This window comes from Jaculus jaculus, chromosome 4, assembly GCF_020740685.1.
Source record: "Jaculus jaculus isolate mJacJac1 chromosome 4, mJacJac1.mat.Y.cur, whole genome shotgun sequence".
In the NCBI taxonomy this organism is placed as follows: domain Eukaryota; kingdom Metazoa; phylum Chordata; class Mammalia; order Rodentia; family Dipodidae; genus Jaculus; species Jaculus jaculus.
The window spans coordinates 37,398,612-37,412,852 of NC_059105.1; the positions used below are offsets into that span (position 1 = coordinate 37,398,612).

General features: G+C 38.7%; 1 protein-coding gene across 1 annotated transcript in view; it reads right to left on the bottom strand.

The window, feature by feature from the left end:
- Fam117b (family with sequence similarity 117 member B) overlaps positions 1 to 14,241 on the bottom strand; it is a 75,582-nt gene that overhangs the window by 26,095 nt on the left and 35,246 nt on the right. Inside the window, exons 2-4 of the mRNA XM_004653577.3 lie at positions 9,722 to 9,873; positions 4,834 to 4,926; positions 3,061 to 3,174 (exon numbers count right to left, since the gene is read on the bottom strand). Coding sequence (XP_004653634.2) covers positions 3,061 to 3,174; positions 4,834 to 4,926; positions 9,722 to 9,873 — 359 coding nt within the window. The remainder of the gene's footprint in view (positions 1 to 3,060; positions 3,175 to 4,833; positions 4,927 to 9,721; positions 9,874 to 14,241) is intronic.

Sequence of the window (14,241 nt, forward strand, 5' to 3'; positions counted from 1 at the left end):
GCCTGAGAAGCCTAAGGACCCTGATTTGATTCCCCAGTGCACAAGGTGGCACATGTGTCTGGAGTTCGTTTGCAGTAGCTGGAGACCCTGGTGTGTCCATTCTCTGTCTCTCAAATAAATAAATAAAAATCACCAACTCTAATATAACACACCACTTAATTTAATAAAATTCAACCTTAGCCCTAACTCTACTTGTAGTAAAAATACAGATTGGGAATAAAGAGTTGTCTTTCATTTTGAGAAATGCATATAAGTTATGTATGAATGAATCAGAAATGGGAAGGAAGGCAATTTCATTTGAAAAAAAATCACATAGGTCTTCAGCCTCTTGGTTAATTAATAGTCCAATTTTGACAGTTACTAGTCCATGCAAATTTTCTAGGCTTTTTTTTTTTGTTACTAGTTTAATTTCAATTTCTCTAAAAATAAATCCAGTGTGTGTGTTCAAGCACAGGTGTGCCACACTGTGCATGTGGAGGTCAAAGGACAACTTTCAGGTGTTGGTTCTCACCTTCTATCATATTTGAGGCAGGATCATTTTCTTTTTCTTTCTCTCCTTCTCCTCTCTGGCCTTCATATCTCCCTCCTCCCCCCTCAGCTTCTGGGAAATTTGTCTTCACCTCCTAATCTCCTATCATGCAGTCAGCATGCTGGAACTGCAGAAGCCTGACACAGCATCGGACTTTATTTTTTAAAAAATTGTTTATTTATTATTTTTAAAATTTTTGTTTATTTTTATTTATTTGAGAGCAACAGACAGAGAAAGAAGCAGAGAGAGACAGAGAATGGACGCGCAGGGCCTCCAGCCACTGCAAATGAACTCCAGATGCGTGTGGCCCCTTGTGCATCTGGCTAACATGGGTCCTGGGGAATCGAGCCTTGAACTGGGGTCCTTAGGCTTCTCAGGCAAGCGCTTAAGCGCTAAGCCATCTCTCCAGTCCTTTTTTGTTTATTTTTATTTTTTCGAGAGTGACAGAGAGGGAAAGAGGCAGAGAGAGAGAAAGGATGAATGGGCGTATCAGGGCCTCCAGCCACTGCAAATGAACTCCAGATCCATGTGCCCCCTTGTGCATCTAGCTTATGTGGATACTGAGGAAGCGAGCCTCAAACATCTCTCTAGCCCCAGCATCTGACTTTTTTTTTGTTTTTTTGTTTTTCGAGGTAGGGTCTCACTCTAGTACTGGCTGACCTGGAATTTACTATGTAGTGTCAGGGTGGCCTCGAACTTATGGTGATCCTCCTACCTCTGCCTCCCGAGTGCTGGGATTAAAGGAGTGTGCCACCACACCCGGCCCAGCATCTGACTTTTAACATGAGGTCTGGGGATCAAACTCCAGTAATTAGGTTCTAGGGGAAAATGCTTTATTTACTGAACCATCTCTCCAGCTCTTGTGTAGGTTTTATAATGTGCTAAACTTTCAATCTGTTTGTGTGTGTGTGTGTGTGTTTTCCTAAGGTAGGGTCTCATTCTAGCCTGTGCTGCTTGGAATTCACTTTATAGTCCTAGGCTAGTCTCAAAATCAGTGATCCTCCTACCTCTGCTCCCGAGTGTTGGTATTAAAGGTGTGCGCCATCACACCCAGCTCAATTTTATTTTATTTTATTTTAATTTTAATATACTTTACTTATTTATTTGAGAAAGAGGTAGAGTGTGTGAGAGAGAATGGGCGTGCCAGGGCCTCCAGCCACTGCAAACAAACTTCAGATGCATGCACCCTTTGTGTATCTGGCTTACGAGGGTCCTGGAGAATTGAACCAGGCTCCTTTGGCTTTGCAGGCAAGCACCTTAACCACTAAGCAATCTCTCCAGCCCTCAATTTTATTTTTTAAACAAACCATCTTATATATGAAAAAAAGTTACAATTACTAGAAATTATAGCTAAACTAAATCTGTAAACAAGCACCTTTAACCACAGTGCCATCTCTCTAACAACTAAACTAAATTTGTAAAATCATAATTAGTTTAAAAATACTTTTAGTCATACTTTTATTGCAACAATTCATACATATTTGCCAATTATCAGAATCTATCATTCTATAAACACAAAAGAAAAACTTCTTCCGTAAAGGATCAACCAATAAATATTGTAGATTTTGTGGACCAGTGTCTGTCACACTCAATGATTCAATTATACCATGAAAGGAAACACAGACTACCTAAAAATGAGCATGGCTGTATTTTGTTAAAACCTTACTTACAAAACCAGGTGGTGGGCAACTTGGCTTCCAGACCACTATCTGCCAACACCAGTTCTAAAATATGATCTGATCGTTACAGAACCAAGTCCTTCTACCTTTAGGGCTTATTGCCTTACTGTTCAGACAGAAAATTAAATATAGGCTTCCTCATTCCCAAAGCTTTACTTCTGGTACTTGGAAGATTCAATCCTAGGACCTTAAATGAACTTGCTTACTCTTCCTGCCAAATGACTCCAGCCAATTTCAATTCAGTTAGAGGGAAAAAGTCCCTCGGTGAGCCATCTAGAGCAGTTCTTGGGGCTCTATTTAAGGAATCAAAGCAGTTAAAGGTTTTTCCTTCTCAAAAGACATTAAGAGACGGCCATTATTATTCCTAGTCTTCAGATGAGGAAACTAAAACTTATCCAGAGTCTGCTGCATAGCCAATACTTACATTTCTGTATTATCTGGGCTCCAACAACCATATGGCAAATCAAAATATGTAATTGTGTCTCCTAGAAGTCATACCTCACATCACTAAATGAAAATATCCTTATCCCCCCCCCCCGCCCCCACACACAGATAGGATCTCACTCAGCCCAGACTAATCTGGAACTCATTCTGTAGTCTGTAGTCTCTTGAACTCACAGTGATCCTCCTATCTCTGCCTCCGCGTGCTAGGATTAAAGGTGTGCATCACCATGCCTGGCAAAATATCTTTTTTGTCAACTTATTTAAAAATTCATTTCTTTCCAACTTTTTTTTTTAAAGAAAAGCTATGATTTAGTACTTAAATTATTACTACATACATGTTCTTTTGTCATAAACACAAATCACTAGAGAAGCGTTTCTATGCTTCTTTTCTGGGATCTGTGCTCCTACCTGACACTGGTTAATAGCTGCATGGTTGCCATGGAATGGAGACTGCCTTTCTTTATCTCGATGATGACGACTGCTATGTTTACTTCTCTGCAACTGCTGGCGTAATTTTGCAATCTGAAAAGAGAAAAACAAGCACACCAGAGTGTTTTCCATATTTAAATAAAAACATTCTTGTATACTAAGACCCAGAAAAGCTCATCCTTAATAAATCCTTTGAAATCTTAAACTACATCACAAAGTCTGATTTATTGTACAAAATATTATATATGCATACATATGTATCTTTACTTAAAAGAGAAAATTATAGTCCAACATTGTTCTCAATTTTCAAGCTTCCCTAATTCCTAAGCAAATGGAGACTTTTAGCAATTAAAAAAAGATTTTAAAAAGTCAATAATAGTAATTCTTCTTATCTTTACCATGTGTACTGTTTTTCTAGGTATTGTACACATGCTTTTATGTATGTGGTACAGGTTTATACAGTGTGTACCTATGTATATGGAGGCCAGATGATAACCTTGGGGAGTATCCTTAGGAATGCCATAAACTTCTTTTCAGACAGGGTCTGTCCTTGGTCTGGAGCTCACTAATAGGCTAGAATGGCTAACCAGTGAGCTCCAAAGAGCTCCTATCTCGAAGCACTGAGATTATCTGTGTGTGCTGCCACACATTTTTACATGTATTCTGATAATGGAACTCAACAACCATTGAGCTATTTCTCTATGTCCCCGTAAGTCAATTTTTATTTAACTTACTTTCTTAAACACTCAACCTTAAATTGCTATGAAATTCAATATTTAAGAATCAAGCCAAGGCATATAATACATTTGCAAATATATATATGACAACTTTTTATTTTTTTTGAGGTAGGGTCTTGCTCTTGCCCAGGCTGACCTAGAATTCACTATGGAGTCTCAGGCTGGCTAAGTCATCTCTCCACCCCAAATGCCAATCTTTTTTTTTTTTTCCTTTGGTTTTGTTCAAGGTAGGGTCTTACTCTAGCTCAGGCTGACCTGGAATTCACTATGTAGGTAGCCTCGAACTTAACGGTGACCCTCCTATCTCTGCCTTCCAAGTGCTGGGATTAAAGGTGTGCACCACCACACCTGGCTCCAAATGTCAATTTTTTCTATCATTATTTTATAAATTTTTATATTATATTATATTATATTATATTATATTATATTATATTGGCAAGTATACTCTATTTAAAACAAACTGAATTATAGGTAAATTAATGTGCATATTTCCCCTATTTAAATCTTTCTGTTGGGGCTGGACAGACGGCTCAGGAGTTAAGGTACTTGCCTGCAAAGCCTAAGGACCTGGGTTCAATTCTCCAGCACCCACGTAAAGCCAGATAGATGCACAAGGTGGCGAGTGCACCTGGAGTTCATTTGCAGTTGCTAGAGGCTCTGGCCTGCCCACTCTCTCCCTACCTCTCATAAATAAATAAAAATAAATCTTTTTATGTAATTGTTTTGGTTTTATTTTTTTATTTGAGATAAAGTCTTAATCTGTAGTCCAGGCTGGCAATCCTTCTGACTCAGCCTCCTGAGTGCTAAGAATATAGCCACAATACCTAGATTCAAATCTTTAGAAAACCAACACAGTAACTTTTTTTTCTGTTGCTGTTTTTCAAGTTTAACACACGCACACATGCATGCACATGCTCATGAGCTTGTGCCCGCGAGCGCACGGGAATAATGACAAATCCTTGCTGCCCACAACTTTAAGGAACTAGCCAAACCCAGTCAAATTTTACTTCCTGACCTCTTTAAGTTGATCCGTACTGCCCCAGGACGCTGACCGCTTGTGAGACCCTTTTTTCTTTTCAGCATATTCTTCAGCCCATGCACTCTCAGTCTATAATGGAAAAGGGGAAAGAAAATTTAACAGAAAGTATTAATAACAGCATATGCCACTTTTTTCTATTAAGTAATATAGTCTCATCATAGAAAAATTAGATGAGAACATATTTAAAATACCACAAAATTCCCCCAAGTCTCTTAGCAACCAGTTAATTATAACTAGTATTTTAGCAGACTTCTTTTATTCTAAGTCTTTTTAAATTTTTTTTTGTTTTTTTTTTTGAGGTAGGGTTTCACTCTAGTTCAGGCTGATATGGATTTCACATAGTACTCTCAGGGTGGCCTCGAACTCATGGTGATCCTCCTACCTCTGCCTCCCAAGTGCTGGGATTAAAGGTGGGTGTACTACCACACCCAGCTTCTAAGGCATTTTTATTTGTACAAATTTGTAAGTGCAGTCCTAATTGAACAAAACATTGATATGCATGCTAGTAGTAAGTAGTATCCAACACTTCTGTGCTAGGCATTGTTTCTGTTATGCACAATGTGGTTTAAGACAAACAGAAAATTCTACAAACTTTGCAACAAGAAGCTACATAAGGTGTCTCAGGTCTCAACACCGAGAAGTGCAAATGCCTAGAAATAAACAACTCCAGGGCCACAGTCTTAATTCCTATACTGTCTACACTTGTTTAAAGTCAAAACATTGTTTGTAGTGGTTGTACCAAACCCAGAATTTAATAGTGTATCAGGAAAGAAAATACAAATGAATTCCTGAAAATATGCTCAACTTCATGAATAATAAGAGAAAGTTTAAAGACTTACTATGAAGCCAGGCGTGGTGGTGCACGCCTTTAATCCCAGCACTCAGGAGGCAGAGATAGGAAAATCGCCTTGAGTTTGAGACCAACCTGAGACTACATAGTGAAATCCAGATCAGCCTGGGTTAGAACAAGATCCTATCTCGAAAAACCAAAAACTTGCTATGACTAGAAATTTTTTTTTTTTTTTGGTTCAGAGGTCTCAAGTAAAGCTGAGAATGACTTTGAACTTCTTATTTTCACTTCCCAAGTGTTGGGAACAGGCATGTCTCATGTCTCACCAGGACCAGTTTTAAGACTGATAAAAATCTGGTAACATAAGTAAATTAGAAGGGACATCTGGTATCAAAGTCATAACTGAACATACTATTAAAAAATTGAGGCCAGCCAGTCGTGGTGGTGCACGTCTTTAATCCCAGCACTTGGGAGGCAGAGGTAGGAGGATCACCATAAGTTCAAGGCCACCCTGAGACTACATAGTGAATTCCAGGTCAGCCTGAGCTAGAGTGAGACCCTACCTCGAGAAAAAAAAAAAAAAAAAGAGGCCGGGCATGGTGGTGCGTGCCTTTAATCACAGCACTCAAGAAGTAGAGGTAGAAAAACAAACACTTCATTAAAAAAAAAAAAAAAAAAGGCTTAGTGGTTAAGGCACTTGCCTGAAAAGTCTGAGGAGCCAGGTTCAATTACCCAGTACCTACATAAACCAGATGCACTGGTGGCACATGCATCTGGAGTTTGTTTGCAGTGGCTGGAGGCCCTGGCACCCCCATTCTCTCTATCTGCTTCTCTCTCTCTTTCTCAAAATAAAATAAAAATTTCAAAGAAAAAAAAAAAGAAATAGAGGTAGGAGGAGTTTGAGGCCTCCCTGAGACTACAAAGTGAATTCCAGGTCAGCCTGGGATACAGCGAGACCACATCTCAAAAAAGACCTATATATATATATATATATATATATATGACTGGAGAGATGGCTAAGTGGCTAAGGTGATTGCCTGCAAGCCTAAGGACCCAGATTCAATTCCCTAGAACCCACATAAGCCAGATGCGCATGGTAGTGCATGCGTCTGGAGTTTGTTTCCAGAGGCTAGAGGCCCTGGCATATCCATTCTCACTAAAAAAAAAAAAAAGCGAAATAAAAAAATGTTTTTTTACAAAAGGGCTGGAGGGATGGCTTTGTGGTTAAGGCGCTTCCCTACAAAGTCAAAGTACCTGGTTCGATTCCCCAGAACCCATGTAAAACAGATGCACAAGGTGGCGCATGCTTCAGGAGTTTGTCTGCAGCAGTTGCAGGCCCTGGGGCTCCCATTCTCTCTATCTGCCTCTTTTTCCCTCTCTCAAAAATAAATAAAATAATAATAATAAAATGAATTAAAAAGATGGATAATCCTTTAAAATATTTTTTAAAATACCCAAATAACTGAAACTGTACTTATAATAAATTATAGTATTTTATTTTATTATCATTATTATTATTCATTTATTCATATATAGTGGGAAGAGAATGGGCACATCAGGGCCTCTAGCCACTGCAAACAAACTCCAGTTACATGTGCCACTTTGTGTATCTGGCTTTATGTGGCTACTAGAAAATCGAACCCAGCTCCCTTAGGCTTTTCACGCAAGTCCCTTAAATGCTGAGTTATCTCTCCAGCCCAAATTATGGCATTTTTGAACAGTCTTAATTCTCAGCTATAAAAAAATAAAACTTCCCCCTGAAACTGTATGCCAGAACAAACCCATTCCCCTCCCCACCAGCTGCTTTGGGTCCATTGTCTTTTTCCAACAATAGAACGGTAACTACCACACACACATCCATTAATTTAAAAAAATTCAGAACATGTAGAGGGTAAACAGTAAAGGTCTTCTTCCCCTGAGGCAGCTACTGATAATCAGTTTCTTTTGTTACCATGTATACTTCTGCAAAAATAAATTTTTACATATATATTGTTTCTAGCCATCTTAATGGACAGTTGCTATAAATACAACCCTAAGTTGTGAATTTTTTTGCTTAACAATACCAGGGCCTCCTGCTACTGCAAATTAACTCCTGACACATGTGTCACTTTGTGCATTTTTCTTTACACGGGTACTGGGGAACTGAACTCATGCCATTAGGCTTTAATGGCTGAACCATCACTCTAGTCCAAGATTTTCTATAATGAAGAAATTGTCATCCTAAGTATTCCTTGCCTCAGGCCTGGGTCTCCTTACAGCTAAAAAAGACAGGGATCTGACAAATCAGAAGAATGCAACTCACCCTTCCATTCCACACTAAATTCTACTTTCAGTTTAGCGTCAGCATATGTAGGTTCTATGGGTGATCCTACTGCATTTATGTGTTCTCAAAAGAGGGTCTGTAGACTCAGTGTGTCAATTATTAAGACACCTGTCACAAAGACCACCCTATAAATAAAACCACAGAGAGACTAAGTATAAAAATAAGCTAAATGAAAATTAATGATCTTCAACATGAAAAAAAATTAACCCTTGAAACACATTCCAGTTACTATGCAGCACATTTGTAGGGTTCAAATTACATAGGTTTGTGTTGAAAAAGCACATGTCTGAGTCTCACTCAGTTATATGACATACTTGTCATCTTAGATCACTTATCCTATATGAATTTAATTTCTTCATTTTGAAAAGACAAATAGTCCTATCTACCTACAGAGCTGATATTTGTAACGAGGTTCAAATGATCAAAGTAGCAAATTTTATATAGCATACCTCATCATCATCTTCTGAAGTTAATTTATCAGAATTTAAAACATTTATAATTTTTCACTAAAATTCTAAGTTGACATAACAAAGCAGAACCAGTAAGGAACTTATGAAATTCTTATTAGTTCACTTGCCAAAGACGAAGGCCCACATAGTGAAAAATTGGACTATTTAGCTCTTATTATACTGTTCTTAGGAGATTTTGCACATAACCTTTACAATCAAGATTAACAGTGTATTTTTTATGTATTTGCTTTGTATTTATACCTGCCAAATTCCTAGTTTAGGGGACATTGAGGAAAGGGCAAAGACAGTATAGAGGTGTCATTTACAGATTAATCCAATAAAGCCAGAGCCAGGTCATATAGCAACGGTCAAAGAGATTTACTAAACTGTTTCCACATAGCAAAGAGCCATCAATGGCTTGTAAAATGGTATATTCTTTTTTTTCTTTTTCTTTCTTTTTTTTTTTTTTTTTTTTGAGGTAGGGTCTCACTCTAGCCCAGGCTGACCTGGATGGAATTCACTATGAATCTCAGGGTGGCCTCGAACTCACGACAATCCTCCTACCTCTGCCTCCCGAGTGCTAGGATTAAATAAAATGGCATATTCTTACTAATATAGTAAAATATCTGAACCCCCAAATCCTGAAACTATCATGGAAATAATACTGTAGAAAGGCTCAAGGAAATCCAAACAATGTATATGCATCATGTGATGAAGCAGGAAAATCAAGTAGAAACTGTACTTATTTTCCTTGCTATTTTGACTTAAGCACAGTAGAGCTACAGATTCTAAATGATTACAGAGCTTTGCAGGAATAACAAGGGTAGAGTCCAACTGTTTCCAGAATATCAGAGCACAAAACAAGTCTACCAAGAATATTTGGATACCAAAATGAATATTCCAAACCACTGTGAACTGAATTTAATTGCCTTTAAAAAGGATAATCTCAGGAGGGGGGGAAGCTGAGATCAAACAACCACAAATATGCAAATTCAACGTCTAAAATAGAAATGCAACTTAGCTGATTTTCAATAACTGATATAAAAAAAGTCTTTAAATGCTTTCATTGCAAATATTCTTTCAGCATTCATTCTATCAGGACACCACCAAGTCTTGGGATAGAAATACAAGACTGGGTTAAGCCAGACATAGCTCCTACCTTTCTTTATAGCTCCTACCTTTCTTTATAGCACACACAGTACCTAGTAAGTATGAGAAACACAGAATAGTTATTTTACAAATATTTAACCAACTGTGGTAACACCATAAAGCACTTGAATAGAAGAACTGTAATAAACCTACTTGTGTAGCCTTGTCTCTCATGCAAGGTGCAGCTTGCCCACGACTGTCACGAGGCCAGTGCCCAGCAAGGTACGGGGCTGCAAGTGTGTCCAGGGAGGAAGTGCGACGGATAATACTGGAGGGGCTTGAGGAAGGTGGGTGTGTTTTGTCACCTGGAGGTGGGCAAAAATATTTACTTAAATAAACAGCTTTGAAAGAAAAAGTAGAAACTGTTTTAAACTTACACAGTTCTCCAACTCAAACATACAAAGTAAGTAATGAAAAGGAACAAGCTAATGCACAAAGCCTGGGCTCAATCTTCAGCACCCTTCCCCATAAAAACACAAGCAGCAAAGTACTGATACACACAGCTCAGAATGACTTCCTGAATTATGCTGAATGGAAATAACTGGTTCCAAATGGTTAGAGACCATAATTTCATTAGGTGACATTATTTTGAAATAGCTAAATGCTCTTAGTCCAGAACCTTTACTCTTCAGCCTAGTCTTTATCTTTACCTACTATCCCTAAATTTGACTCTAGGACTGAAACATGGGAATCAAGACCCTAAACAAGTACACAGACAAAAAGTCCTGAATTTGGGGAAAGACAGGGAAGAAAAACATTTACCTAGTAGATTTAAAAAAATACTTTTTTTTTTTTTTTTTTTTTTTGGTGTTCTCGGGGTAAGGTCTTACTCTAGCCCCAGGCTAGCCTCAAACTCAAGGTGAGCAATCCTCCTACCTCAGCCTCCAGAGGGCTGGGATTAAAGGTTGCACCACCATGCCTGGCTGAAATGTTTTTAAAAAAAGGTTTTTCTGGAGCTGTAGAAATACCTTAGCACGCATGAGGCCCTGGGTTCAGTACCTAGTACCATAAAAATAAACAAAAAGACTCTTAAAATAAACATATTAAACTAAAACTAATTGACTTTTGACTTTTAAAATATTTTTATTTACTTGAGAAAGAGACAACATGGGCACACCAGGGCCTCTTACCACTGTAAATGAACTACAGATGCATGTGCCACATTGTGTATCTGGCTTTACATGGGCACTTGGAAAATGAACCCAGGCCCAGCAGATTTTGCAAGCAAGTGCCTTTGAACCATCTCCCCAGCCCTAAAATTAGTTTAAATATACTAAAATATACTAAAATTAGTTTAAATATACTAAAATGAAAATTCAACAGATAAATTAAATGGGGATTAAATACATGTTAAAAGAGAATTAGTGAGCTGAAAGATATAAAAGAAATTACTCAAAACTGCAGCACAAGGTTGAAGAGATAGATGGCTCAGCAGTTAAGAGATCTAGCTGCACAAGCAGAGAGACCTGAATTCAATCTCAAACATCAACTCAAAAAGCCAGGCTTGGCCAGGTGCTGTGGGGCACACCTTTAAACCCAGCACTCAAGAGGCAGAAGTAGGACTGTTATGAGTTCAAGGCCAGCCTGGAAGTGCAGAGTGAGCTCCAGATCAGCCTATGCTAGAGTGAGACCTCGGAAAAATAGAAAAAATTAAATTTTTTTTTTTTTAAAAAAGCCAGGAACGGCTGTGCCTATAACTCCAGTACTGAGGTGGGACAAAGACAGGAAAATAGCTGGGGTTCCCTGGTCAACCAGTCTAAGTAGAAAAAGAAAAGTGGTGAGCTACAGATTCTGTGAAAGACCTTGCCTCAAGGAAAGAAGGTAGAGTAAGAGGAATAGAAATAGTGAATTCTTCTGTTCTCCACATGCTTGTGTATGGGACGTGTGTATCTATGCACACACATATACATCAAACAAACTACACGGAAACAATAAAAAAGCAGTGCAGTGTAGCAGTTTGAAGGTGATAGTATAAACATATAGTCCCACAGACTCGGATTTCTATGAAAATATAATCTTGTAACTTGGGTCTCTAGCTGCCTGGCTGGAGGAGGTGTCCCTGCGGACAGGTCCTGGGGTCCAACCCTAAGATGTGTTTGGGGGCTGATCTTTATTCTAGCCCAAAGGTGTGGAGGGAGCAGTTTAAGTTATAGTGGTTTGTGCTTGCTGCTTATTGGTGTTTGCTCGTAGGTACATGGCACTCCTAGCTTAAAAATATTAAGTATATATATATATCAGTTTATTAACAGAGCTACCACTCTAGATATAAATAATGGCAAATACTTGTTCTTTTTGAAGCCATATGTGAGGGAGAATCCTTTCTGACATTTCTAGTAGTATTACACTATTATACTAAGAATCTGGCATAGTAACAAGTACGAAAGTTCAGTTATAAAAGATTCAGTTCTGGGCTGGTTCATCAGTGCAAGTGCTTGCTTGCAAGGCTTCATGGCCTAAATTTGATTCCCCAGGCCCCACATGAAGCACGATGCACAGAGTGGCACATGCATCTGGAGTTCATCTGCAGTGGCAAGTCGTCCTGGTGCTGCCATTCCTCTCATTTATATTCTCTCTCTGTTTGCAAATAAGTAAAAAATATGTATTTTTACAAAAAGATTCAATTCTGACACAACAGTTACAGCAGCTATGTTGCTGACAATCATAAAAGATGCTTTATAAATATGCCTTACATATACAATTTGGTTTCCAAATAGCACAATTATTTCACTAAAACAATGTCTATTATAAATGCTAACTACCTCCATGTACAGTCCTTCTCTTAGTGTTCTGTGATTCAACAGAACAAAGTATAGTACATACATAAATTCAAGGAAATATGTACCTGAATTATTATTTTAGCAAGTAAAAAAGCAATAGATATGCATATTCATGAATTTTCTTCTGATAGCCACTAAGATAGTCATAAGAGTGTCTCAGCTAGGGGTAAAAAGGTAATACACAACCATGAAAAATAGTATATATACATGAAAAATTAAAATACTAGAAGTTATGTGGCACTTTTACTCAATATGACCTGTCCTCAGTTTCCAAACATGCTAACCAAAGAAGTATTACCAGATTTTATTTTAGGACTTTAAAAAAGAGGCAGTGAGACAGAGACAGACAGACAGACAGAGAGAGAGAGAGAGAGAGAGAGAGAGAGAGAGAATGGGCGTGCCAGGGCCTCCAGCCACTGCAAATGAACTCCAGATGCATGTACCACTTTGTGCATCTGACTTACAAGCATACTGGGGAATTCAGCCTCGAACCAGGGTCCTTAGGCTTCACAGGCAAGCACTTAACCACTAAGCCATCTCTCCAGCCCTTTAGGGCTTTCTAACTACCCAAGAGTTGACTATTCTACTAATCCTCCCAAGATTCCTAGGGTTATTTTTAGAGACAAACACATAATGGAAGAACTAAGTATGGCCACAAGTACTAGCCATCTTCTGCTTTGGACTTCCTTCCTTAAACCACTCATTTAAACAGACAGCGCTGTACTCTGCAAAACAAGAGAACCTGTGGCAGCTGCTAGGAGCAGTTTGTACAGGTAGCTTGTCAGTATTCCCTTGCAATCCAGGTTCCTCAGACTGACAGGATTTGTTGCCATAACTAACTATGCAGAGTTATGGGAGGGAACCTTGAAGAAAAGATGACTCAAAGATTCCTAGCGCAGCAAACAAAGACTGGATTTACAAAGAAGTCCAGAGGAAGAAACTCTGACAGCTGACAAGACCCTTCATGATCTGGCATCTTCAGCCTCAGTCTCTACTGGGCCCTGTGGAGTTGCAGTCCACAACATATGCCCTTGCTTGCCTCCAAGTCTTTGTCTCTACCTAGATCACCCTTGTAACTTTTCTTTGGTTTAGCTGATTCATGTTCATTCAACTTCAAAATTCAGTTCAGATGTCACTTCCTCTGGAAAACTCTTGGAAAATCCCCCAAGCCCAACAGCTAGGTCAAAAGCCCTCCGGTATGTCAGTCCAGGAACTCAATGATAAAGGTCCTGGACTCCAGTGTACAGTAAGATTAAAAAAAAAAAAAAAGCCGGGCGTGGTGGCGCACACCTTTAATCTCAGCACTGGGGAGGCAGAAGCAGGAGGATGGCAGTGAGTTAGTTCGAGGCCACCCTAAGACTACATAGTAAATTCCAGGTCAGCCTGAACTAGAGTGAGACCCTACCTCGAAAAACAAAAACAAAACAAAACAACAACAAATAAATATACATACATACATACATATATACATATATATATATATATATATATATATATATATAAATGTATGTTTGCAAGCAGAGAAAGACAGAGACAGAATAAGCGCACCAGGGCCTGTAGCCACTGCAAACAAACTCTAGACACATGTGTCACCTTAGGCAGCTGGCTTTACCTGGGTATGGGGAAATCGAACCTGGGTCCTTAGGCTCTGCAGGCAAGCACCTCAAGCCATTTATCCAGCCCAACAGTAAGATTTTTACTTCATGCCATCCCTGTGATTACATAGTACCCACCATACAGGAGTATAAATGGCCAATGAAAACAATTTTCTTAGTTATCTAGAAAAGCATTTATCCTAAACCAGGTGAACTTAATATTCAAAGAAGGGAACTAATTTTTTAAAGATTTTCTTTTTATTTATTTATTAGATGGGGGGTTGGGGGGGAGAATGGGCAC